The 26,788-nt window shown below is 43.8% G+C and overlaps 1 protein-coding gene across 1 annotated transcript in view; it reads right to left on the bottom strand.

Annotated features, from left to right (window-relative positions):
* SLC22A4 (solute carrier family 22 member 4) overlaps positions 1-26,788 on the bottom strand; it is an 89,754-nt gene that overhangs the window by 41,168 nt on the left and 21,798 nt on the right. Inside the window, exons 2-3 of the mRNA XM_048488010.1 lie at positions 2,798-2,901; positions 353-507 (exon numbers count right to left, since the gene is read on the bottom strand). Coding sequence (XP_048343967.1) covers positions 353-507; positions 2,798-2,901 — 259 coding nt within the window. The remainder of the gene's footprint in view (positions 1-352; positions 508-2,797; positions 2,902-26,788) is intronic.

Genomic DNA, 26,788 nt, shown 5'->3' with positions numbered 1-26,788 from the left:
TGGGAATCCCACCATTTCCCTTATGTTTCATCCCCAGTAAGAGACAAATTGGGAAATGTTTCATACTGCAACAGAAAACCTTTCTTTACAACAGCTTTTCTGACATCTTCTCTCTTTATGCTTGTCTCAGCTTGTGTAAACTTCAAACTGTTTGAAACATTGTCCTCTCACAGATATATATTGCTACCAATTAGTATCAGAAATATTTTCCAGCATTTGCTACTTTGCCCAACTTCCACAGGTGTTGAGCCATGCTTTCTATCACCCATAGTCTCTTATTAAATGATATTTCTGAGGCATTATTGGACCACTTCATTAGACAACAGTTTTACCAGATTAGACAACTTCTTACCTAATATGAAGGCCACCACGTAGTTAGAAATCTGACCCATGCCAACTATAAGAAAAAGCACTGTGAACATTTCCCAGCTGGTTGAGAAGATCTGCAGGAAGCTGAAACCTGTCTGTACACCCATAGTGGCAAACAGAATCCACTTTCTTCCAAACCTTTTGGAGAAAAGAAGATCAAACAAGCAAGATGTCTATAAATGAATCTCCAACATAATTTTTGTCAAGTGCCAGGTAAAGCAAAGAGACTTCTTTCAAGTCTGTGCTACTCAAGGAGCAGTTGTTCCTCCTTCCCAGAGCTGGAGACACTAGTCAACCTTTAAACATTTACATATTACTTACCTGGGAAATACTAGTTTCCTATAACCGTATCACCAGTATCAACTAACACGGTATCAATTATTTTCACAGTCAGCTACTGTATTTCCCCAAAAATAAGCCCTACCCCGAAATTAAGCCCTATCATGATTTTTCATGATTTTTGGAGGATGCTTAAAACATAAGCCCTCCAAAAATAAGCCCTACCAGTAGTTACAGATCACAATTGCGGACAATGCCCTGTGATCCCTGCCAATGAAGATGCAGCTTGTGTCACACGTGACTGGGGAAGCAACGGGTTGCCAAGAGCCTGCCTTAATGAATTGTAAAGGTACCGTATTTCCCCAGATATAAGCCCTACCCTGAAAATAGCCCTAATGCATCTTTTGGTGCAAAAATTAATATAAGACCCTGTCTTATTTTCGGGGAAACACTGTAGGATGCAAGCTTAATAGTGAATAGTTATATCCTTCTATGCCCACTGACTTCAATAATCTTAGAAGACTATAACTCTGTTTAGGATTTAATTATTTGGCATACAAAAGATTCCTTAAAAAAAAAAGAAATTGTACATCAGAGTGAACATGCTAAAGAATTGCTACCAACATTGAGCCCAGACAATATTTTTTCACCAGGCCTGTTACTAGGGTCTACACTGCATGCATCTTTTTGGGGTAGAAAGGGTGCGGCCTGAGGTTTTAATCTACTAGGTTTAAATTGTAATGTTTTAACTGCGTTAGCTACCAAGTCCACGAAAAAAGGGAGGGGGGATTCAAATATTTACAGAAATAGATAAAATTTGAATTTAAATCCAGATACATATTATTGTCAGCATGATAAAGTTTAAATGTGCAGCAAACCATGTAGAAGTATGTGACCTATAGCTCAAGGGTCCATAACTTTTTTGAGGGTCCATAACTTTGGACCCCCTGAACCAAACTTCACCAAACCTGGGTGGAATCATCAGGAGGGTCTCCTAAAGATACTCTGAAATGTTGGTACTGCTAACATAAACATTCCTCCCTTGACCAAAAATTCAGTTTTCAAGGATTTTAACTCTTGTGTTTTAGCTTGGTTGCTGGTTGAGCTAAGGTTTTTGTACTTTTAAAGTTATGGTTGAGACCGTATTGTTTTTGTTGACCCTCTTTTCCACTTACAGAGCTAGTTTACTGTTTTTCTTTGAAATAAATATTCAAAAACATTTAACCTACTGAAGCCTCATTTAATGTAATTTTATTGGTATTTATTTTTATTTTTGAAATTTACCAGTAGCTGCTGCATTCCCACCCTCGACTTATACACGAGTCAATAAGTTTTCCCAGTTTTTTGTGGTAAAATTAGGTGCCTCGACTTACATGCGGGTCGACTTATACACGAGTATATACGGTATATTATGAACAATTTATAGGACACATGCAAAAAGGCATGAAATAATGCCAAGCTGCAGTGCAAATTAAGTTGGTCACCAATCCAATATGCTCATTACACCATTATGCTCATTATTTGCAGTATAAATACTGGTAAGTTACCTTAGAACTGTGACACAAGTATCATATAGCACTGCTAAATATCACCAGTGTACAAAATTATATAGGTTTACATTCAGTGACAGTGCGGCTCAATCAAAAACAACACAATGCAACCAGATAAGAGAATCACTGCAATTATCACATGATGCCATGTAATAAGATAAGAATTTGCAGATCTCTTAATTCTCTTTATTCATCTCTTTATTCATCTTAAGATCAAACCAAAAACTGAGAGGCATGTGGGGTGTCACAGGCCATCCTGACAGTTTCCACAGCAGCTTCCATGTGGCTGTTTTGTTATTGCATACCTGAATTTTAAAAGTGTGCACACAAATGTACACATATTAAATGTTACAGGCATATATGAATAAGATGTAACATCCAGGAAAGGCTATGTGTATTTTTAATTATGTATACCCGTATGAGTCTTTTTAGAAATTCCCATCCCACTGAAAATATCTTCTCTTTACAAGTAGAGAGAACATGTTCAATGGAACTGGAATTTAGTCTCAAAGCAACATTACTCCACTTACTCCAAACTACACTGAAAAAAAATTAGTGACACTATGCTTCACACAGGGAGAAAAGGGCATGTATATTACCTGTCAGAGAGTTGTCCTGATATAAAAGATCCAAGCAGCACACCCACAAAAAATAGAGAAGTTGTTAAAGGGGTTTTCCAGTCATCATCACATACCAGATTCCACTGCAAAAGAAACAAAGCAAATTCCACATAATTTTGCAACCATTTTAAGTAATAAATTGGACTTCAGATGATTGGTCAATAAAGAGGGGCAGAAATGTGCTGCAAATTTGGTCAGCCTGAAACATAATTTAAATTCCAAACAAAGCTTATGTCTGCCTCTGTGAACTTTCACTCAGAACTACTACACAAATGTAGCAAACCTATCTGCATTCCTGTAACAGAGGCTGCTAGAATAAATGGGTCCAAGCAGGGATGGTGTGACAGGAATGATTTACTCTCACAATGCCATGTGTGGGAGGAAGCCCGGACTGCAAAACCATTGCTGTGATATTTTATTAATTAAAACATTTATATTCCTCTTTTCCCCATGGCTCAAGGCTGCTTACAATACATAATGAAAACACTGAGCAATAGAATACCAAAGGCCCCAAGTAATAAAACCTAACAGAATATAGTAAAATGCTTGCAACCTAGACGCATTAAAGAACAAAACAGCTTGACAGCGCCTTCTAAAAGTTTCTAAGCGCAGCACTCCTCAGGGAGCCCATTCCATAAACTGGGAAGAAACACAGAGAAAGGAGAGACCCGCCTATTTGATGCCAGGCAGGCTACCTTTAATGAAGGAATAACCAGGAATTGGTAATCTGAATATCATATCTGGTGAACAGGGACATACATTTCTCTTTGTAATTTCATACATAATACTGACAATTTGTTTTATGATCTGTGGACTCATGAGATTATCCAGGCAGGGGAGGAGGAGAGAGGACTTTGTGTCATGTCCATAGAAATGATATTTTGGCTTTGGGTAAATATATAAAAAGCTGGAAGAGAGATACAGTAGAACATAGGCATTTTCGAACATGAAGGAAAAACCTACACAGCCTGGGACCCAGGATCACCTTTGTACAATAACTGTATCAGCGCACGCAAAACTAGACCAGTATAGTTATGGACCGAATGAAAACATGCGTTGCGTTTTTATTCGGTCCATAGGTATACTGACCCAGGATCACCTTCCCTAGTCCATGCCCTCAAGAGTCATGCGGTCATCATCTGGAAGCAGGCACAGAGAAAGCATCCTTCTTGATGCCAGACAGGCCACCTTTAATGAGTGAACAACCAGGAGGCAGTAATCTGTATACCATACCTGGTAGACAGGGACATACAGTCCTCTTTGTGTAATTTCAGAAATAGTACAGACAGTTTCTTTTATAATCTGTGGACTCGTCAGATTTTACTATAGAGTGGAATGGGAGAGAAGAGAGGAAGACAGTTTGTACAATGTCCAGAGAAATTATATTTGGGGTTTGGTTAATATATACAAAGCTGGAAGAGAGGGAAGACCTACACAGTTTAGGACCCTTGTACATCCAGTACAAGCCCTCAAGAGCCTTACAGTTATCGACAGAAAATCTACTGGTGGTCCCTGGCCTGAGGGCTATCAGGCTGTCCTTTCAAAGCCCTAGCCCCTACCTGGTGGAATGTTCCGCCTAAGGAGCCAGAGCATTACACAATATAGTTCAGTTTCATCAGGCCTGTAGGACAGAGCTATTCCACCAGGCATAAAGTTGAGCAATGGTAGACAGTAAATCCATCAGCCAGCCCAACTCTACACACTATTATGCACTTCTTGATAATGTGGTCTTTTGGTCAGTTGTCTGCTGCTCCCTGTATCTGAATTGTTAGCTGTAATTAGACTGGGAAGAATGCTAGCATGGCATAGTGGTTAACATGCTGCACTAGGATCTGGAAAACCCAGGTTCGAATCCCCACTCTGCCATGGAAACTTGCTGGGTAATCTTGAGCCATTCACACGCTCTCAGTCTTGACCCCGGCAAGTATTTGTATGAGAGACCTCCAAGGAATACCAGGAACAGGACACAAAGGCAGGCAATGGCAAGCCGCCTCAGAGGCCCCTTCCGCACACTGAAAATAATGCGTTTTCAAACCACTTTCACAACTGTTTGCAAGTGGATTTTGCTATTCCGCACAGCTTCAAAGAGTGCTGAAAGCAGTTTGAAAGTGCATTACTCTGCATGTGCGGAATGAGCCTAAATGTCTCTTGTCTTGAAAACCTTACAGGGTCGCCATAAGCCCGCTGTTACTTGACAGCACTTTCCACTGCCAATTAGGCTGGGAGTACTATTAGAGCCTGCACACTACTGTCTTTTTAGCACCATCTATATTGTACTGTTTTTAAATTTAATTTTGAAGCAATGTATTTATTCAGTGTATTTTACATTGTTCTTACCCATCCTGAACCATGCAGGGGGAGACAGGTTAAAAGTATAAATAAGTAGATATCTGGAAACCAGGGACAACTTAGACTTCCTAGTATGTATTTGGAACATGTTTCTGAATGTTTGGAGATACACATCTCTTTCACATCTATCTTTTCATCAAAACAAGCACATGTGTAACTGCTTATGATCCAAGAATGGAAAAGCCCAATAGAAGAAGTGGCCCAAGACCAGGCCTTGAGCAGGCACTAGAAAAGCCTACTTGGGTGAAACTCAAGGGAACAACATTATCCCAAGTGTGGCCAGGATCAAATTGGTATTGGCAATTGTTATGGGAGGGGAAAGGATTCCCCTAAGGTTCTGGAGTGGTGGTGAACAGGTGAGTAGGTCCAGCTTTTGGGCCCATCCTTAAGTGTGGTAACTGAGTGGAGTCTGCGCTGATAGCAATCAGGAAAGAAAGGAGGAGGTGGTTTCTGTTCAAGCAATTTGGAATGAAGAAACTACACTGCTGGCAAGCCTATGTGTCATTGGGTCTCTTTGCAGTGAATAAAGATATTGCAAAGCAAACTCGAGCCTCCAGTGTCTTTTTCCAAAACCTGTTAAGATGGACAAATGACCACTTCCCAGCTTGCCGCACCTGTTCATACACTGCAGAAACATAAACTGCTCCACAAAATGGATCCATTTACATTACAAGAAAAAAAAGAGAGGGAAGGGGTTCTTTGAAGGTATTCAAAGATGCTGAGAAATTGGAGGCGCCTGTAAGGCTATCTTCAGCACAGCCACTATAAATTCTCAGAACCTCTTCACCTATTTTCTGAAGTGTAGAAACACATTGCAATTCACTTTTAAAAGCTGAAATAGTTTTATTTTAGGGACTGGACTGATAAGAGGCAGTGGTGGGATTCAAATAATTTAACAACTAGTTGTTTACAAGCACCATTTTAACAACAGGTTCTGCCGAAGTGGTGCAAATCTGCTGAATCCCACCACTGGATAGAGGCCATTGGATGTCTCTGCACTTCCTGAGAGCTCCCTTTAAGATAGTCCAATACAAACCTCTTAGTTTAAAAAAAGGTTATCTAAGCTCCAAGAGAATAGAAAAAGAATAGGGACCCAAGGCCGCTCATCATAAGTGCTGACACAGAAGAAGTTTGGACTTATACCCTGTTTTTCTCAATCTTAAGGTGTCTCAAAGCAGCTTACAAACTCCTTCCCATTCTCTCCCCACAACAGACATCATGTGAGGTAGGTAGGGCTGAAAGAATTCTGTGACTGTCCCAAGGTCACCCAGCAGGCTTCTTGTGGAGGAGCAGGGAAACAAATCCAGTTCATCAGCTAACAGTCTGCCGCTCGTGTGGAGGAGTGAGGAAATCAAACCCGGTTCTCTAGATCAGAACCCACTGCTCTTAACTACTACTTTATGCTGGCCAATACACGTGAGTAAATAAAGTAATAAGAGTTCAATCAGCATCCTGAAGAGCTGTCCTTAGGAGAGTTAAACCTTCTAAATTCAGTGAATTCAATGAACATAACAGTTTTTGACTAAATTATTGGTTATGGCTTTCCCTCACCCCATTCTCTTTACAAAAATTAGCAAATCAATCCTTTACTATATTTACTGGATGGGAGAAAGCTTTTTGTAGAGAATCCCATAACAAACCATGTGTTTTTCATCTTCTATCTTTCATGGGCAGACAGACCAAAAACAAGTAGACTTATCAAAGGTCTCGGTGATCTTACCAGCTATGATTTTTTTATGTATGGATCAACAAAATGCTTACGAAAACAAAACATAAGAAGACTTGTCTACTTCTTCATAATTTCTGGAGGGAAAAACAGGGGTAGGAGGGTGACACCTTGACCTGGATAGCCCTGGACAGCTTGATCTTGTCAGATCTTGGAAGCTAGACACGGTCAGTTCTCATTAGTAATTGGATGGGAGACCACAAAGAGAATAGGAAGTCTAAGGCTGCTATGCAAAGGTAGGCAATAAGGAACTAACTGTGAACATCTCTTGCTTTGACAATCTTATGGAGTTGCTGTAAGTGGCAAAAAAGTGGCATATAGAGTAAAGGAATCTTCATCTAGTGATTTTGATGTTGAACAGAGGCAGGACATTTTCAGCACATTCTGTATAGTTACTCCAGTCTAGGACTCTGTTGGATCAGACCTGTGCTCCACCTAGACCAGTGCTCCAAGACCAGCACCTGGTTTCATACAGTGGCTAACTAGATGTCTTTGGAGGGCCAAAACAACAGGGCACAGAGACCAAGACCAAGGCCTTCCCCTGAAGTTGCTCCTAGTACCGGGTTTCAAAGAGGGAAGGCGGCATGGTATGGTTCAATCTCATCAGATCTCAGAAGATAAGCCGGGTCATTACTTGGAAAGGAGATCTCCAATGAAGATTCTGCAGAAGAAAGCAATGGCAAACCACCTCTGTTTCTTAACTGCCTTGAAAGCCCCTTGCTGGGGTTGTCATAAGTTGTCTGTGACTTGAGGGTACTTTACACACACACACTGGGTTTCAAAGGTGGTCTCTTAAAATGGAGGTTATCTTTACCAGGAAAAAAACAAGTCAAAGATTGTGGGAGAACAACAACAGCAAAAACCACATAAACCTGCCACACAGTATGCTACAATATAATTTACTAGGATTAATATCAGTGCACAAAAAGCTACAAGCGAAGGAGTAAGCAAAAGCACAGTAGACACAGAGCATTCACCAGACTTACAACAAAAGAAACTTTAAATCTGTTTTCTGTTTCATAAACAATAGTGTGCAATATAACAATGAAATATGGCAAACTGAGAGGAAAGATTCTTGTTTTCACTAGCAGCTAGGAGGCCTGGTGGTGGTGGAAAACAAGAGAGAAGCTTATCTCGCAGGGACACTCCCAAGATAACACAGAGGGCTTGGCAATTGTCTCATGAGGAGACCACACCTAGATACTGAGCCGGAGAGCCCATGAGGGTGTGAGTAGCTTAACTGGCAGAGTTAAGTGTGGGTTTAGTGAAAACCCAGAGCTTAATCTGTCCCAAGTCAGTGTGAGTTTCCCTTGGGGGTGGGAGATTTAGGAGAGTGTTCAGGGCCATGCTGAAAAGGTTTACCCTAAACAGGGACACCTGTGCATGTGTGAAGTTATCTGGAAACTGAAGCAACCATATTTAAGTGAAGCCATATCTTGTAACTGAAACAGCCATTTATGAGAAACTGCATTTGCTCTGTAACCTCTAAGTAAACATCTGCCTATAGAAACCATAAACACTTAAGGACCTCTCTGTAACAACAACCTGAAAAGAAAGCTTGTAAAATAAAATCTAGTTTTATCTTTTAAAAGTCTCTCTAAATTCCCTGTTTTTACCTCAGAGTTTGGTGGCAGCTTATTATTAATTTTCCTGACAGGAGTTTTGACTAAAGGGGCTTGTGTGTGTGTGTGTGTGTGTGTGTGTGTGTGTGTGTGTGTGTGTGTGTGTGTGTGTGTGTGTGTGTGTGTGTGTGTGTGTGTGTGTGTGTGTGTGTGTGTGTGTGTGTGTGAGAGAGAGAGAGAGAGAGAGAGAGAGAGAGAGAGAGAGAGAGAGAGAGAGGGTGGGTGGGATAACAACAGATAACAACAGCTATCAAAGATCCACCCCCGCAACATGCTCCCGCTCCCCCTCCCCCCCCCCGCTAAGCCTCTGTCTCTCTTCAGGGAGTGGGAGGTGTTGCAGATGTCTTGGGTGGAAAGACTGATAATGTAAAGACTTTTTATCGACTTGTTTTGTATATGGTTTAATAGAATCATAGAGTTGGAAGAGACCACAAGGGCCATCAAGTCCCATCCCCTGGAATGCAGGAACACACAATCAAAGCACTTACAACATATGTTCATCCAGCCTCTGTTTAAAAACCTCCAAAGAAGAAGACTCTCTCTGAGGCAGTGAATTCCACTGTCAAACAGCCCTGACGGTCAGGAAGTTCTTCCTAATGATTAGATAGAATCTCTTTTCCTGCACCTTGAATCTATTACTCCTAGTCTCTGAGGCAGCAGTAAACAAGCTTGATCCTTCTTTGACATGGCATCTCTTCAAATATTTAAACATTGCTATCATGTCTCCCCTTAACCTACGCTTCTCCAGACTAGCTAAATGACCATCCGTAGTTACATAGACAGTAGTGTCCAAAAAAGTGCAGTCTTGCAATTAAAAGTACAAGAATGTATGGTAGGATGCACATTGTTCATCCATTAAAAACACATTAAAAAGGACTTTCCTTATCTAACAATACATAATTGGCTAAGTGTTCGAACAAACCAATAATGAACCCTTAGCCAATTACAGTGCAGAATGGACAGGGACCCAACCCCTGCACGCCCTGCACTCCCATTGGCCATTCCCTCCCCTCCCTTCCCCCGCCCCCAGAATTCCCCAGCCAGGCCTTCTCTGGGCCCCGCAAGCCCCTTCCCTCCCCCACCCCACTCCCAGAACTCCTCAGCTTGGTCCACCGTGGGCCCAGCAAAGCCTCCCTGCCTCCCCCTCCCACCACCCCTAGCCACACCATGCCATCCTTCCCCACCCCTTCAACCCTCTCCCAGCCCCAAGCCTTACCTTCCAATGGGCCCTAGCAAAGGGTCAAAGAAGAAGCATCTCCCCCTGCAATGGGCTTTAGTAGGGCTGCAGTGTCATCGTCACCACTCCCAGCATGACATTTACCTGCTTCTGGGTCTGCGGCTTGGGGGTGGGAAAGATCATTCCCACTCCCAGAGCAGTGTCCCTAGCCAGGTGTGGTTAATCGCCAAATATGTGTTCAAGGACTCTGTGTCTAAAGGCTGTATCATTGGCCATGGACTGGAGCCTATAGTGTCTAATGAATGTCGTGTGAGAGGACCAGGTGGCAGCCTTGCATATGTCCTCTACCGAGATTAGGCGTCTGAATGCCGCATTAGTGGCAGCGCTTCTCGTAGAATGCGCTGTGATTCCCGGAGGAGTGGGTATGTTGGCTACCTTGTGTGCCTCTACTATGCAGGATCTAATGGTGGAGCTGAGGGCAGCTCGCAACATCTGAGCCCCAAGGTTAGGTGCTGAAACATTGATGAACAGTGCCTCTGTTTTTCTGATGTCTTCCGTGCGGATGATATAGGCCTTTAGAGATCTCCTTACGTCTAAGGTGTGCCACGTGACTTCCTTTGGGTGTTTCGGGGAAGGAAAGAAAGTGGGAAGAATGATCTCTTGTTTGAGGTGGAAGACAGATCCAACTTTTGGTAGGAATGAGGGATCCAATCGCAAGACCACTTTATGTTTGTGGAACACACACAGTTGAGAGTTTATGGAGAGGGCTCTCAGCTCAGAGACCCTTCGTGCTGATGTGATGGCTATTAGAAATAATATCTTCATCCTAAGCCACCTGAGCGGTGTGGTCTGGATGGGCTCAAAGGGAGGCTTGGTGAGAGTGTTAAGGACCGAGTTCAGCCCCAAGAGGGAAATCTGTGAATCACTGGAGGTTGTGTCTGACTCACTCCTTTGATGAATCTGATGACGTCCGGATGCTTGGAGATGGAGATGCCTCCTATCCGGGGCCATACTGTGGTCAGAGTGGAAATTTGTCTTCTGAGAGTAGCACTTCTGAGACCCTTTTCTGTGCCCTCCTGAAGAAATGCTAGGACCTGTGATATCCTGGGACGTAGGGGGTCTGCACCGTTCTTGGTTGCCCAGGACACGAAGGATTTCCAGGAGGAGTCATATATGCGCCGTGTGGACGGTCGTCGGGCGGCTATGATGGTATCTACAACGCTTCTTGAATAGCCCTTCTTCTCTAGTGCGGCACGCTCAAGTGCCACGCAGTTAAGAAAAACCAGCTGGGGTCTGGATGGAGGATTGGGCCTTGCGATAGCATGTCCTGAGGGGTGGGGAGCCGTATGGGCTGGGTTGTGGATAGCTGAAGAATGGAGGAGAACCATGGCCGTCTGGGACACTATGGTGCAACCAGGATTACTTCTGCTTTCTCCCTCCAGATCTTTCTCAGTAATTTGGGGATGACAGGGACTGGCGGAAAGGCATAGAGTAGTCCCTTGGGCCACGGAGTGGTCAGGGCGTCTGTGGCTGCTGCCCCGCGGGTGTGGTACCTGGAGAAGAACGTGGGCAGTTGTTTGTTCTTGTCTAATGCAAAAAGGTCCACTTTGGGGCTCCCGAATTTTCGCGATATTAGACGGAATAGCGATGAATGGAGTTTCCACTCCACTTCTATGATAGTCTGCCGGCTCAGCCAGTCGGCCTCGATGTTTAGATTGCCGCTGATATGTTCCGCCGACAAGGACTGGAGGTGTGTCTCTGCCCAATTGAGGATCTTGACCGCCTCTTGATGTAGCCCGAGGGACCTGGATCCCCCCTGATTGTTGAGGTGGGCTTTGGCCGCCACGTTGTCGGTCCTTACTAGTAAGTGATGACCCTGTAGTTGGTCCTGAAATTGAAGGAGGGCTAGACGAATTGCCATCAGTTCTAGGAGATTGATGGGGAAACACTTCTGACTGGGGGTCCAAATTCCTTGGGCAATATTGTTCTGGAAAGAGGCCCTCCAGCCCCGGAGGCTGGCATCTGTGAATAGCTGTGGTCGGTTGCCGTGAAGGTAAACCTTCCCTGTCGACATGTTTTTTAGGTGCAACCACCATAGTAGACTTTGTCTGACTTTCGCGGGTATCTCCACCGTTTTGTCCTGTTTCTGCATGATAAGCAGCTGGAACGGTCTCAGGAACCTTTGAAGGCTTCTCGTGTGAAATCGGGCCCATTGCAGCATGTCTATAATTGAGATCAGGATGCCCATCAGTTTGGCTAGTTGTAGTAAGGTAGCTCTTCTGGCTGGGATGAGAGATGATACCAGTCTCTGTATCTTGACAGCTTTGGTATGTGGGATGAAGAGTGTGTTCGCCTGAGTGTCTATTACGGCCCCGAGATGCTCCATGCGTGTTGCTGGTATTAGTGAGCTCTTTTGCAAGTTGACCAAGAAACCGTAAGATGTAAGGGTTGTCATGACAAGATGTACGTCCGACTTGGCCTGGTTCTTGGATGTCGATCTGACTAAAATGTGGTCCAAATAGGGGTGTACGTGGACTCCTTGTTCTCTTAGTGCCGTGATGGGAGCTAGCAAGACCTTTGTGAAGACTCTCGGGGCGGTGGCGAGGCCGAATGGTAAAGCCCGGTATTGGAAATGTTGCTTTCCAACGGCGAACCTTAGGAAGCATCTGTGACGGGGGTTGATTGGAATGTGCAAATAGGCCTCGGTGAGGTCTAATGAAGTCAGATGGTCTCCCGGGCGAAGGTTTTCCGTGATGGAGGGGAGAGTTTCCATTTTGAACTTTTGGAGGCGGATCGACCTGTTCGCGTAGTGGAGATTTAGGATTGCTCTCCATTCTCCGTTCCTCTTGGGAACGGTGAAGAAGTGTGAGTAAACTCCGGAGAAGCGCTCTGGGTCGGCACTGGTTCTATGGCCCGGATCCGAAGTAAATGGTGTATGGCCTGTTGGGTTCTCAACCTCTTTTGTGGATTGTGGTGCACAGGAGCCTTGGAATCGAGGTTGAGGTAGTTGAAAAAACTCTATCAGGTAACCGGTGGTGACAACCTCCCTTGTCCAGTGGTCGGCATGGTTTTCTGCCCATAGGTGTTGGAAGTGTAGAAGGCGGGCGCCGACTGGAATTCCTTGGTGGTCAGGACCTGGCTGGGCGATCCTGTTGGAAGGATTGTCCTCCTCTTCCCTGTCTGAAATTGTTAGGACGAAAGGAAGAGTTCTGATTATTGGAGTCATTGCATCTGCGAAAGGAGTTGGAGGTGTGCCATCGTCTGCCCTCTTTGGGAGTTCAAGGTAAGGTGCGTTGAGATCTGAAGGTGGTGTAGGGTTTATGGGAAGTGCCCTGTTCAGATCGGACATATCTGGGCATGGTCTTTTTATTCCCTTTAGACTCAACTAGGACCGCATCTAGTTCTTTACCGAACAGACGGGAGCCGTGGTAATCGTAGGTAGCTACCACTTGTTTGGAGTGGAAATCGGCTGACCAGGCTCGGAGCCAGGCCTGTCTCCTGACTACCACGCCCATGCCCAAGATGCGAGATACTAAGAGGAGGGCGTCAAAGTTGGAGTCAGCCCAATATGAAACGGCCGTTAGCATCCTTTCCATGCCCTCTCTGATGCCCCGGTGTTCTGGCGGGATGATGGCTAAAATTCTTCTGGCCCACACAATGGCGGCCCTGGCCATGGTGGCTGAGGAGGCTAATGCTCTGATGGGCAGCTCTTGTTGAAGTCTAGATGAAGCCATTCTTTTTCAATTTTCCTTTCAAAATATTCTGGTAGGGGAAGAGCGCTAAGGGACTCTTCTGTCTGGGGGGAAATCTCTCTGTTGCCCTTGGGGCATCCTTTAACTGGCTTTTTGGGCCCTTATGAAGTGGAAGGTTCTTCTGCGTCCGCGGAGTCATGGAGTTCCAGGGCAGAAATGGCCTTGGCCATTAAGTTAGCCAGGTCCTCCTGTTTGAAAAACCTTTGGCACTGATCTTTGGGCTCTTTTGGGGTTTCCTCCCCATCTGAGAAATGATAAGAGGAATTTTCCCATTCCCCCTCACTGGTTCCCTCCTCCCCATGGGCCTCTAGGGAATCTCTATGTATGTGGGTGGGGGGGGGTAGGGCTGGCTGAGCTGATTGAGGAACTGGATCTATGTCTCCTTCTATGCTTATTCCTTGCTCTCTGCCGCCCCCTTCTGTCCGCTTGCATTCTTTCCTTCTCTCTCTCCCGGAGAAGGATCTCCTCCCTCATAGACTTTCTAAACATTAACATTAGTTCAGCAGGGGAGGAGTTAGACCAGGAGCTCGCTTCCATAAATGGAGTGACTGAGCGAGTGGTGGATTCTCCCTCCCCCTCCTCGTCCCGGTCTTGCCTGGAACGATTGGTCTCTGTGGGGAGGCAGGGTTCCTCCTCCTCCTCCTCGCTCCCCGACTGGTCTGCATTCCGAGTGTTACCAGTCTCCTGGTGGCCCTCGTGGGTTTCGTCACTCTCCGGTGGGAGGTGGGGCGGAGCTACACCAACCACGTCCCGGTCAGGGTCGCTGGTGCTCCGTGGGGAGGCCGCGGCTCCGGAGGACTCTGGGAGCTTGGGGTGTTTGGCGGGAGCCGCGTCTGCTATCTGCTGCTTCCTCTGCTTCTTCTTGGTGCCCCCCCCCCGACGGCTTCCCGGATGCCGCAGTGGCCGTCGCTGTAGTTGGCCGGGCGTTGGTCTTCTCTGCCCCGGCTTGTTGCGAGTGTTGCGACCCTGCTCGGGTGGCCGCTCTAGTCCCCTCTGCTGCGGATTTACTGAATGAATCCGGCGGGGGAGAAAAGGAGCGCAGGGAGGCCATCCTTAGAGAGGGCCTGTGCAACTCAGTTTTGGCGGGCAACGTAAAAAACGGAGGGGGGGGGAGGAAGAGGCATAAACGCAAGACTCACACAGACACGACTGTAGACAATAGGATGGATCGAGGTTCTGATAAGGGTAAAAAATAAAGGAAAAGTATATATATAGCCTAGGCTGGCTTGGAGCTATCTCCAAGACCTGCTCCCTGTACGGAGGCAGGAGAATACTGGACCAAGATGGGTGACCAAGCCTTCTACAGGAAGTGACAACAAATTAAGTCCTGCCTCCCTGAGAATGAGTTAGGAATCACCCAATCAGGATGCCCGAGGTCGCCTCCAGGAGAACACAAACGTAGCCTTGTACTTTTGCCTAGTTATCTTAAAACATAATTGCTATGACACACCTTAATTATATTGAGAACACCCTGTGCTGTTCAGTCTTAAAACTACATCGTCTCCCTCTGTACAGTACCCTTTCGCAGGAATGACTGCCAGCAATGATTGCAGTGCTCTCAAAATTGCAATGATTGCCTGGTCTCTCAGTGCAAAAGTTTTAGTACAGGCACTGAAGCACAGAATCCAAATCTGTTTCAGCTAAAGGTACTTTAAAATGAGAGTGTGTAATGTTGCCCCTCTCCCCAGGCATGTGTCATTTACACCCCAAGGTCCTTTGGCTTTCAGCTGCCAGAGATGCAGGAAGTTAATCCATTGTAAAATTAAAAGCTGCACAATCAAAGCAACAATTCTCCTAGGCTTCCTCAAAATAGAGATGCCTTATAACACTAAACTAGGATAATTTCAGTGCAATGCATTGAGTAAGGAAGGGCTGTGGAGCTGGTGTGACCTTGATGCTGGTGTCATTGCCACTTCACAAGGCATAAGTAGCACTTATGCAGGCTCCAGGGCTGCGCGGCTCTCACTGTTCAGGCGCCTCCAATGTCGCTGAATGGGCACCCTCTGGTGCAGGAGCCTGAGCCAATGTGGACATTCCCAGGGTGGGGTGGACTTTAGTTGGTTTCTCAAGACTTTTCCACCTGAGAACACCCCCTTTTGCTGGCATTGACTTTCACCAGCAAAAAGTCAGGCACAGTCCATTGGGTTATATATGGTCCTTTTAGCAGGAACATTAAGTTTACATTTTATTTTTCCTTGCTGCACTGTTGAATCTTCCACCACTCATCTACCCCCACCCCTCACCCTGCTCCCATGGATTGGGTGATTATCTGACCTTCCAGGGGTTCTCACGCCCATGGTTATAACCTGAAACCCAGGTTTTTGTGACAATAACCCAAGCTTTTGGGATTCCCCTCAAAATGTCCTCATCTCTGATAAATCAATTATGAGCCCAGGAAGGAGCAAGAAGTCACGTCTTGGCTTTGTCAAACAGACCCTAACTGATCTTCCACTAAGGGAATTCTATCACCCTGCCTCTGTCCCCTGTTGCCTCACAGGTTCCCATCATCCCCTACTTCCTTCCAAACCACTTTTCCTGGGTACTCTTCATTCTTTGCTCACCGAAAATTCAAATCCACGAACAAAAAGCAGGATCATGCACTTCTGATTGTGCCATGATGGATCTTAGTTTTGCCCAGATACGGCTAGCAGCTGGACTGCCCAACAGGAACTCATCTAGATGCACATAGAGGGCATCTCAAGCCTTCTGCTTTCTTAACTGATTGACTCTTGAACCTTTTTCCTTCACCAGACTCCACTGTACTACCAGATCCTCATCTGCAAGTCAGGCAGAGTATAACTTTTTTTCTTCACCCATTTTATGCTCCATCCCACTTCTATCCTTCCACATTTCTGTATCTGCTCCCTGATTCTCAGCTCTCTTATCTCTCATTTCAGACTGATCCGCCTTATCATCACTCAAGGCAGGCAGTCTCCCTCACAAAATTTCTCTCCCCGTGTTAGGGCTCCTTCCATCTCACCTGAAATTTCTCACCTGTTTACCTCATTCCTTCTGGTTCCTTTGGGGCACCCCTCACCTTTGTCCCCTCTATAGGTTGGTTTGCTGTTTACTAGCCACATGGAGTGAACCAAAATTTGGATTAATTAGGTATTTAATTTAAAGTCATACAGCCAATTATGGCAAAGTGTTTGGTGCACGATGGGGGAAAATGTCCATTGCACCAAGATTTCTTGTACACATATTTCTACGAGTCTGCTTACACTTTCCACTCCTTCTGCAGCAAGTGAGACCACTTCTAGCACGACTTTTAAATTGCTTCGCTGCCAGAGTAGACAGATTTGCCAGCGGGCACAGCTTTGCCCTGGACATGTTCCCACTGCCCTCAGCCAGCCTAGCTAACTCCACCCTTCCCACTCCCTTGCACTGCCATCCATGCCCTCCCCTCAGCCCCCACCCATGCTATCAGGTGCTTCCAGCTTCTCTAAATACTCATATTGATATATCAATGTATTAATATAATAGTAATAGAGAGGTCTTTTCCAAGGAACAGTGCAAGCAGGAAGAAAAAAGTTATACTCTGCTTGACTTGCAGATAAGGATCTGATGGTGCAGTGGAGTCTGGTGAAAGAAAAAGGTTAGTTCAAGGGGCAATCAACTAAGAAAGTAGAAGGCTTGAGATGCTCTTTATGTGCACCTAGATGAGTTCCTGTTGGACAGTCCAGTTGCTAGCCATATTTGGGCAAAACTAAGATCTGCTTTTGGCTCCACACCACCTCCCCTGCTCCACTTCCACCTTCCCCATGATCGAGAGGGCTTCCTAAGGCTTTATTTCAAACAAACCTCTATTTTGAAATAAGCATCTTTCTTCTTTTCAGCAGTGGAAGAAAGGGAACAAGAGAATGAGCATGTGTGAGTATACGGTGGGGAAGGGAGCAGAAGGGGAAAGAATGCCAGCTCAAAGACACTGTCCTCTTCTTCAGAAGAGTGTGGTCCAGAGAATTGCTTTGTGTCTTTCTTGGGGAAGGGGGCGATATTTTTGGAAAAGTATATCACTATAACTGCAATTTAAAGGGCTTTAACAAGCCCTTCAACTTGCAGCTACGGTGTATGATGACATCTGTACCTTTACGAGGAAAGTGATAGGGGGAGCTAAGAAAACCAGGAAAAGCAGAAGCCCCAGCAAGCAGCTGCCAGGCAGGCACTAGGCTGCCTCCTCATGTGTCAACAGAAATGTGAGGAGACCACACTAAAGCCCCACTGTGTAAGTATTCTGCGCAAGAGCCCTGAGACAAGTATTCCATGTATAATGGGCCACAAATAAACACTAGGAAAGTGGATGTTTTTTAAACTGAATAATCATATGTAAATTACTGTTGTATTGTCGCCACTGAATAGTTCAGTCTTGTTGTCTTAATGCCACTGTCTCATTCCCCTTATTTTATTCTGTACCTTTGTTAGCACAGAATTATTATCTGGTTAAGTGCTGTGATTTCCTTCTATTATTCTGAATCTCAGAGGTTTATTATGACAACCTGAAACCAGCGCGCACAATAGACTAATATCCCTTTTTGCCCGGAATATTGTGTTCTGAATTCAACACATTTAGGACGCTTCGCATGTGACAGACTTGGCATTAATAAATCAGTTTGTTACTGCTTCTTGATTGTTATTTAACATGCTTGACAGTGGTCTCTTTATGGGCCATTTAGACCATCAATCAAGCCAGAATGTAATACAGTTGGAGTTTGAAACCCTCCTGTCATATGGTTTTTCAATGCCTTGTGAATAATCCTAAGTTTACTGTTAAAACCTAAGTGTGTAAAGGGAATAAACTTCACACTATACTGAACTCACCTGAACACCAGTGCACATGGTCATGAATCTAGTCTACACAGGTTTTTGGAATTGGATGAAAGCCAAAAAATGGGGAAATGCCAATTTTTCTACTACTATCAAACAGATTACACCTTTGTACAAGCCTTTCAACATTCAAAGCAATTTAAAGCTCTGTCAGAGTTTGAACATATCAGAAAATGATTAAACCACTTCTGTGTACTGTGCAGAAATTTACCAGTTATCCCCACATTTTTATGTCTGAAGATTTCATCTACTTTCAGCTCACTTACCAACAAATCCAATGTGGAGATGGATGCGGGGGGGGGGGGGGGGTTAAATGAGCGAAAAAAAAGGAATAGACTAAATTTCCAGATTAATTACAGAAGTCAGATATTCTAGCTTCATACTTGTTATGGCTTTCAGGAAAGGTAAAAGCAAATAGAAAACATCTTGTCTTGTTCACTAAAACTCATTTCTCTTTCGGTGACCAGAAAAAAGCCCACAGGACAAATTCTCACAGTCATGAATGCCCACACAGAAAAATACCCACACAATTTTGAGATGGCTTGTATGACTGCAATGAGGATTGCCTTTCCACACACTGAGGTCAATGGGTGTTATTTTCATGTTTCAGTGTCTCATCAGGAAAATAAAAAATGTTGGTTTTAAGACTGAATATGAACCTAATATCAACATATCGCAACAAAGTTTCTTGCTGCATTAGCTTTTGCATGGGGATGTGTGGAGACTCATTTTGTCAAAAGAACAGTAACACAACTTGTTGGAATAGAAATCGGCCGCAGCCCAAAATTTATTTTACACATAACCAAGAAACCTTGAAGCTGGGCGAGCATAACAGAGCACATCCTGGCCCCCAGGTAGCAAACCGCTGAACCTGGTTATAGGGCAGCCCAAGCTGACCCCTTAGGCCCTTCGGACAGAACCCCTGTCCGGCACATCCCCCGAGGGAACGGAACAGGAAGTTACTAGGTGCCACAAGGACGCAAACCCAATTTGTGACACCCCTCCCTGCCGGGCAGCGAGCTCTCAGCGCAGCCCCCAGGCTTGGCTTTCGAGAGCTCTATCGCCACCACGGACCTCATATGGAGGCCCCCGAGGTGGGGAGGTCCGGCATGCAAGCTTCTGCCTTCCCCAAATAGGATGTGCTCTTATGCCCTACCGCCCAGTGAACTGCGACAAAGATAACAATATGAACAACCCCTCAAAAATCCTTCAAATTGGGATGGGGAGGGAGGGCCTTTCAACGATCCGGCCTTGAAAGAGGCCCGGCCCCCACCGACGCAGCCTTTTAAGGCTGCTCGAGGCTCCTGTCACGTGCCGGCACCTGGCCACGTGACCGCCTCATACGGCCGGCGGGAGGAAGAAGCCTCCAATCGTCCCTCCCCCCTTGCAACAGCGCCTCCAGGCTGAAGCCTGGGGCGCGATTTGTCAAAGATGCATTAGCTTTTGTCACAATCAAAGATGTGAGAAGTGTTTTTGATATGCTTGCTGCCACATTTCCAGTTGAAGACAGCTATAATGAGGTGCTTATTTTTTGTTTGGTGTTGTTCATTTGTCTCTGTTCTGTCCTCTTTCATTATGTGTAAATGTTTTCAGTAGTAAATAATTGTTTTAATTATTAGGATTAGGCAGTTGTACTTTTAGGGCTAGATAGTCACTGGGTTTTAGTGGCACAGTGGTTAAGAGCAGTGGCGTAATGGTTAAGAGCAGGTGTTCTCTAATCTGGAGGAACCGGGTTTGATTCCCCGCTCTGCTGCCTGAGCTGAGGAGGCATATCTGGGGAATTCAGATAAGCCTATGCTCTGCTGCCTGAGCTGAGGAGGCATATCTGGGGAATTCAGATAAGCCTATGCTCTGCTGCCTGAGCTGAGGAGGCATATCTGGGGAATTCAGATAAGCCTATACACTCCAGCACACGCCACCTGGGTGACCTTGGGCTAGTCAGTTCTTCTGAGCACTCTCAGCCCCACCTACCTCACAGGTGTTGGTTGTGAGGGGGGAAGGGAAAGGAGTTTGTAAGCCCCTTTGAGTCTCCTACAGGAGAGAAAGGGGGGGGGGATAAAAATCCAATTCTTCTTATATTATGTTGTTTATGTTATTCTTTCTAATTATATGATTTTTAAAATAATTTCTATTATTTTAATTATATTCTTTCCATGTGGGCTTTTTTTCCTTATGGGCATTTTTCCTGTGAGCTTTTTTCATAGAACCTTTTCTTTCCTAGTGTTAGAAGACTGGATCTGCACATTCTCAGGCAAACATAGGATTGCTTAATTCATGTTTCCCCGGCAAGCCTATGGAGGTACATAGGAGCTTTTTCGTAGGTAGACTTGGCTGGGGTGGAAAGAGTTACACAACTCTCTTCTGTGCCAATTCTCAAACTCCCTCAATTCCCAAACTCCCTCAACATTCACAGTAACTGGGCAAACTGGGCAAACATGCGTTCGTGTGCATACTTTTGCTTTTTTGTTCATAACGTGTTCTTATGCAAGGCCAAATAAATCCTGTCCAGACATTAGACTGTTTGCATTGTGGATTGCTACACTTTTCAATATTTGAGCCTTAACACACGGTAAGGGAAGATGGTGAGAGAAGAGGGCCCAGGACAGTCTTTTTGCAGCAGGTGACCTTGGTTTTAGTTGTCTCCTTTCCTCACTATTTTGCCCCAGCCGCCTCTGTGCTCTTCCAATAAAAAACATTCAACAACTAGGTTTTCCAGCAGGTATCAGAGCTTGGGTGCTAAGCAGGCCTTAAAGCTGGCTACTAATGCATGTTCATTTTTCAAAAAAAACCCCTGTGTCCTAGAATTAACCTGCACTAGCCATTCTCATACTGAATCCTGACTCCCCATCCAGATTCCCCATCTGTAAGAATACCCTTTAATCATCATAAGATGGAAGGATTTATCCAGAGGGTTTGGATATATGCCGGCCATTGTTTGAACTGAATGTGTGGGAGTCTGAAGCATAAAGTTCCGCATATTTTTTAAAAGACAGCATTTCTGTCTCATGTATCCAAGGTTATAGCATTAATCAGAAAAAAACTGCATAAAAATAAAATTAGATATCCAGTTCATTTTTATTTTTCATCATAGTTTCAAACAAATAACAATTGCACATGGCCTTGTTAATTAAAGGGCTGCCTATGTTTAAAGGCTGATGCAAAGATTATTAAATGAAACATCCCTAAAAATAGATTATGTTAAGAGACCATCTCATTTGTATGTGAATAAATTCTTTACATATGTTCAAATGAATGCAAGAATTAGGACAATAGATACGGCTGTTAAACACATCACATGGCATGCATATTTTTCTGCCCTCCCAGCAAATAAATTCTGTATATATGTGTGCGTGTTCTTAGGGTAATGTGTCCAATCATACTACCAAAAGAACTATAGCAGCAAAGATAGTGTCGCCATACACAACATATGGTGTTTACGCACAAATAGTTTTTTTAAAAAATGTTGAACATCAGTAGGAATGATGCATTATGGGTATGCCACATAAGCCTCATGCAGTCAGGCAGCCCACATTGTCATGACTACGCCCGGCCGCCACTCTCAAAAAGGCTTCAGCGTGGCATGGGGAAATAAAAAAGTTTTCCCACTGCTGAGAAGCCTCAATGGGTCACACCAGACTTACACCAGGCAAAAGGCAGGCTTAAGTGTGGACTACAGCCCACTGGTGTTTGGGAGGGAGCCATCACCTGGCCCCAGCCCTACTACAACAGTAGTGGCAGTGCTGGGGTGCTGTTCAGCACCGTGTTCCATTGCCGGGGGGGGGGGCAGCAGCTGCTGCATGCCTATGGAATCACCTCTCCACCAGGGTAAGTGTCCCGGGGAGGGCAAATCCATCGGCACAGCAGAGTGGTTCTCCAGGAAACAGATTCACCCTCCCCCAGCTTTGGATAGGAAAAATTCAAAGGCCTATTTTCTAAGGTATCTTTTTGTGGCTATGTGGTTATCATATTAGGTGCTGTAATATGGGTATGTTTTTCCAAGGATGCAGAGCCTTCTTAAATCATGTTTGATCCAGCTATTAAAACTAAAGATGACCCTTCAATATAATGAACTGTGAGTCACGCTAGCACCTGCAACAGTTAAATATGTCATCCAAGTTATTAGTAAAGCTATGGATTATGTAACAAAAGACTTAAATTCTCAATCTGTACAGTATGCCATCCCTCCCACTCCCCATGAACAGGGTTAACAGGGCAAGGTGCTTCTTGGAACTGGCAGTGATTCACACTCATTAGTGAAAAAAAATCTCCCACAAATCTGTGGGTGTTCTCTTTGTTCCTCACCAGTTCTGTCCTAAATCTGAGCCTTGGTGCCAGTAGTCATGAGACAAGGTAAGAGGTTCGAGAAAGGCAGGACTGAAAGAAGATTTCAATGGTAAGCAGCTAGATTCAGTGCAGTTAGACATTCAGTTCCTGTTATTTAGAGTTCTCAGCTATCCTCTTTCAAACATCATAGAGCTTATCTGTCTAGGTCAGTTATTCCCAACCTGGGACACATGAAGTCACAGATGTATGTGCCAGAGCATTTGGGGGTACATGAAAAAAATTACATAATGGATTTGGTAATATGGGGGTAAGATTTTAGGGAAATGGAATGCCAAGGGGTATGAGAATGAAAAAAGGTTGGAACCACAGGTCTGGGTAAACACATCCTTTATCCTCCCCATCCAGAACCTGGTAGCAATACCGAACATTCTTATTTCCTGGCAGGGGCAGAAACAAAACATGATAGTGTACAATATGATAGTGCAAGAAGAAGGGTCAGGCAGCCGTCACACAGAAAAGAACATGTGATTTTTTTTCATCCTAGTTTGCATGCAGCAGTAGGTTCTATACACAACTGTGTACAGAGATCTCCTCTGATACACCAAACTAAGTGCACATCTCTTGTAAACAAGGTAGATATTGATATAACTTCCTGATAGGACCTTAACATTTCACATAGTAGAACAGCTTGATCAGTTTGTAGCACAGAGTATGCAGGTTGTGGGCACCCTGAGAATACCTGCCAGATCACCAGTGTTTTCAGAAGCCTTTAAAAATATGGTTTTTGACCTTGTAGTGAAGAAAAAATATAACACATTGGAAGTCTACCTTGGTTGCTCAATTGCTACATTTCCATATAAATTAAAAATCTGTTCCTTGAAAGGGTGCTACCCAGAAAGCAAAAATATTTAAATTGCACAAGTGTGGTGACAGACAATTACATCTCCAAAACAAGTATCACAGAGTTACACTCGTCTATGAATTCCACTGAAGCTGATAGGATTAGAAGGGTGTACCTCTGATATGATACAGGATAACTAGTTTCTGTTTCACCTTCCCTTTTCTGATAGTGGGGGAAAAAGGAGGCCAGGTTGATAGCAGGAGCTTGTGTAGTGAAGTGGTTAGTGTCAAACTAGGCTCTGGGAAACCACTCCACCATGGAAACTTGCTGGGTGACCTTGGGCCAGTCACACATTCTCAGCCTCCACCCTGGCAAGTATTTGTATGGGAGACCTCCATGGAATACCAGAGTTGTGATGCAGAAGAAGGCAATTGCAGGCGTCTCTTGCCTTGAAAACCCTTAACAAAGAAGAAAAAGGGTTGGGAATCCCAGGATTCTGGGAACTGTAGTATTATGGAGTTAGTTAAAAGCCTACTGTGAAGGGTCTCTAACAAAAGCCTTCAGCACTTCCATTGAGCTACAACTGCCCAGATTCTTTAAGGAAAGCCATGAAAATCAGAGAAGGCTGAAGCCTGCTTCAGTTTTTGCCACTCTCTTCGTGGTAACTGTATTGGAAAGCAGACACTGACTGAGGTCTTTGAATAGGTAATATTCTATGTCACAGGAATATGCTATGCTGCATTTGATACAGTTGGTAATTCTAAGACACTGGAGTGGATGGCTGCTAATGATCCCTGTAAATGAATCCAAGTACTGCACCTAAATAGCAGGCGACATATACACACAAACCTATCATCACTGTCGGTGATTCTAACTGGCAGTCTGTAACAAGAGAAGTATGGGGGATGGAAAATGTCAATCATTGGAACAGCTTCATTTTTAGTACTAGAAATGGGACCCTTTTAAAAACTGATCTGAAGTGCAGGTAATGGTCCATAATGGTTAGGGGTCTCCTACTGTCCAGTACTATCAGCTGAGATCCTCTTCTCAAGCCCTGGGCTCTGTGCTTCACCTGCAAAGATGACACGTGGCAAGCAAACAGCCTTTTGAGAAGTCACACAATCTCTTTAGGGCTCACCCACTGCCCACTTTCCTTTCCTTCAGGTCCTGGATTTTTAACTAACTCAATTTTTTAGCTGTTTTCTGGTTTGTCTATAGCCTGAGTATTGTTTTTATGAGTATAATTTTAGAGTGCTCCATTGCATGTACATTTGGCTTGCTGCTACTGGCCGCTTGACATATTTTCAATTAATTTGGTTGTGTTTATTTATGTCATTGACCTCGTTTGTTTTACTGATATAATCTGTGGTTGTTTAATGATCTGCTTGCTTAGTTTCACTTAAATATTCTGAGTGAGATGGAATGCAAATTTTCTAAACAAATAAACAAAGCAAATCAATGCATTATCTGGATATATGTATGCACAAATAAAATGTACAATATATAGTACATGAAAAATAATCCATACCTGTTTTCAAGAAATGATATACAAATTCATTGATGGAGGAGGTAGATTGCACACCTTATCTCAGAAACAAATTTGTACACCTACCTTAGCATATTACACTTTGATGCACCGTAGCCTATAAGTTTGCCTGCTCAAGAAGATGGAAAGCAGATCCAATTAATCCTATTTCAATCTAAAAAGCTGGTATATTACAATTTGAATGTTAATGAACTATTTATCCTCAAATAATCCAAAGCACTTACCGGTACATCATTTTCTTTGAATTAGTTACAGTACGTAACTTCAAAGACAAAAAAATGATCTTCAAAAAGTCAGCCCACAACAATCCAAACTAAAATAAAAATGGAAATTAAATAGAGCCAATTCAGCATTTTAAATAATGGTGAGTCATTTATTTTCAAAAAAATGTAAATATTTCAATAAAAAATAAACAAGCTAAGAGACACCTCAAGGCCTGGAGGCTTCTTCCTCAAAATACTTTGTCAGCATAACTGATAGCGAATGAGTTTTTACAAATGTACTACTCTATAACAAAGATAACCTTTCTCCTTAGAGAAACATGTTAAAATATCAGAATGATATAAAACATGTAAAAATATCAGAATGATATAAAACCCAAATAGGCAGATAAATATCACAATCAGTTAGCACAATATTATACTCTCCCTCATCAAAATAAAAAAAATGTTAACTTATTTGTCACATGCTGGACCATCGTTGTTTTAAAATGCTGTGTTTGGTTCCTAGTACCTACCTAGTTCTGTCCTACCTAGTAGGCCCCAAATGGAGCATTCTAAAACAAAGACAGTCTAGCATGTGGCGAATGAAGTTACAATTTTGTTTTTTTCTTTTGGTAAGACAGAGGGGTTTTAACTGCAGCAATTCCACCAAACAATTCAGAAGTCAAAAAGCTATGACATTTTTTTCTTTCTTCCATTTTCCTTGCTTTATGCTTTTTTGAAATTAACAACCACCTTGACTTCATTGCAAAGTAACTGTCATACAGGAAAAAGATATATGTTTCACTGATCATCTATAAACTTGAAATATCACTGTCGCATGTTAGTCATTAACTAGCTAACAAGTCATCGTTTAGCCAAACTTATCACAGGACAAAGTCTTTGAAATTTTAAATAAAAATCTTGTTTTTCTGAAGTTAAAGCAAGGAATGGAACCCTTTATTTACAGCTAAGATTGTCGTTCTGCAATCGCCAAGTCCCTCAACTATATCATTACTTACCAAAGGCATAATCCTTCCCTGTACAATAACTTGCTTTGACCCTAGCACCTGAAGACAACCCTGAAAGATGCAAGAAACTGTACCATCTGGCACTCATTTTCAGAACAATGACCAATCACTTTAAAAAAATGAGAATATGTCATTGCTGTTTCTAAATATGAAACATCAGTTCCTGCAAAAGAACCACTTTCCGTATGAGAGCAGAAGACATTCATAAGACTTTATTCCATTACTCAATCTAAATTTACTAATTAACTTCTCTCTTGGCTTCCACAGACTATTGCTTGGCTTTGCAGTCTTCCAATGTTCACACAGTACGAATTCTACACTTTGTGGGAAATTTCCAGGTTCACAAACACAAGTGAAGTACACCTTTCTATTCTAAACCCATTAAAATCTTCAGCATTTTTTTTAAAAAACCTTTAAATCACAGAAGCAAGCAGCATAGAGGCAGAGCATGTGCACACCATTCCCACTTAGGCGAAAGCAGACTCATCAGGCTATGAACAGAATTTAAAGATGGATGTTTGTTTCCTAGAACCCTTGGCCTGTTGCTGCTGTTCCCACCCTTTCCCTCATGGTGCTGGACCTGCCAGGCATGGAAATCCTCCCTTTCCCCCTAGATAGTTG

The sequence above is a fragment of the Sphaerodactylus townsendi genome, linkage group LG03 (assembly GCF_021028975.2).
Source record: "Sphaerodactylus townsendi isolate TG3544 linkage group LG03, MPM_Stown_v2.3, whole genome shotgun sequence".
In the NCBI taxonomy this organism is placed as follows: domain Eukaryota; kingdom Metazoa; phylum Chordata; class Lepidosauria; order Squamata; family Sphaerodactylidae; genus Sphaerodactylus; species Sphaerodactylus townsendi.
The sequence above is the reverse complement of the archived record's forward strand: the minus strand, read 5'-3'. Positions and strand labels throughout refer to the sequence as shown.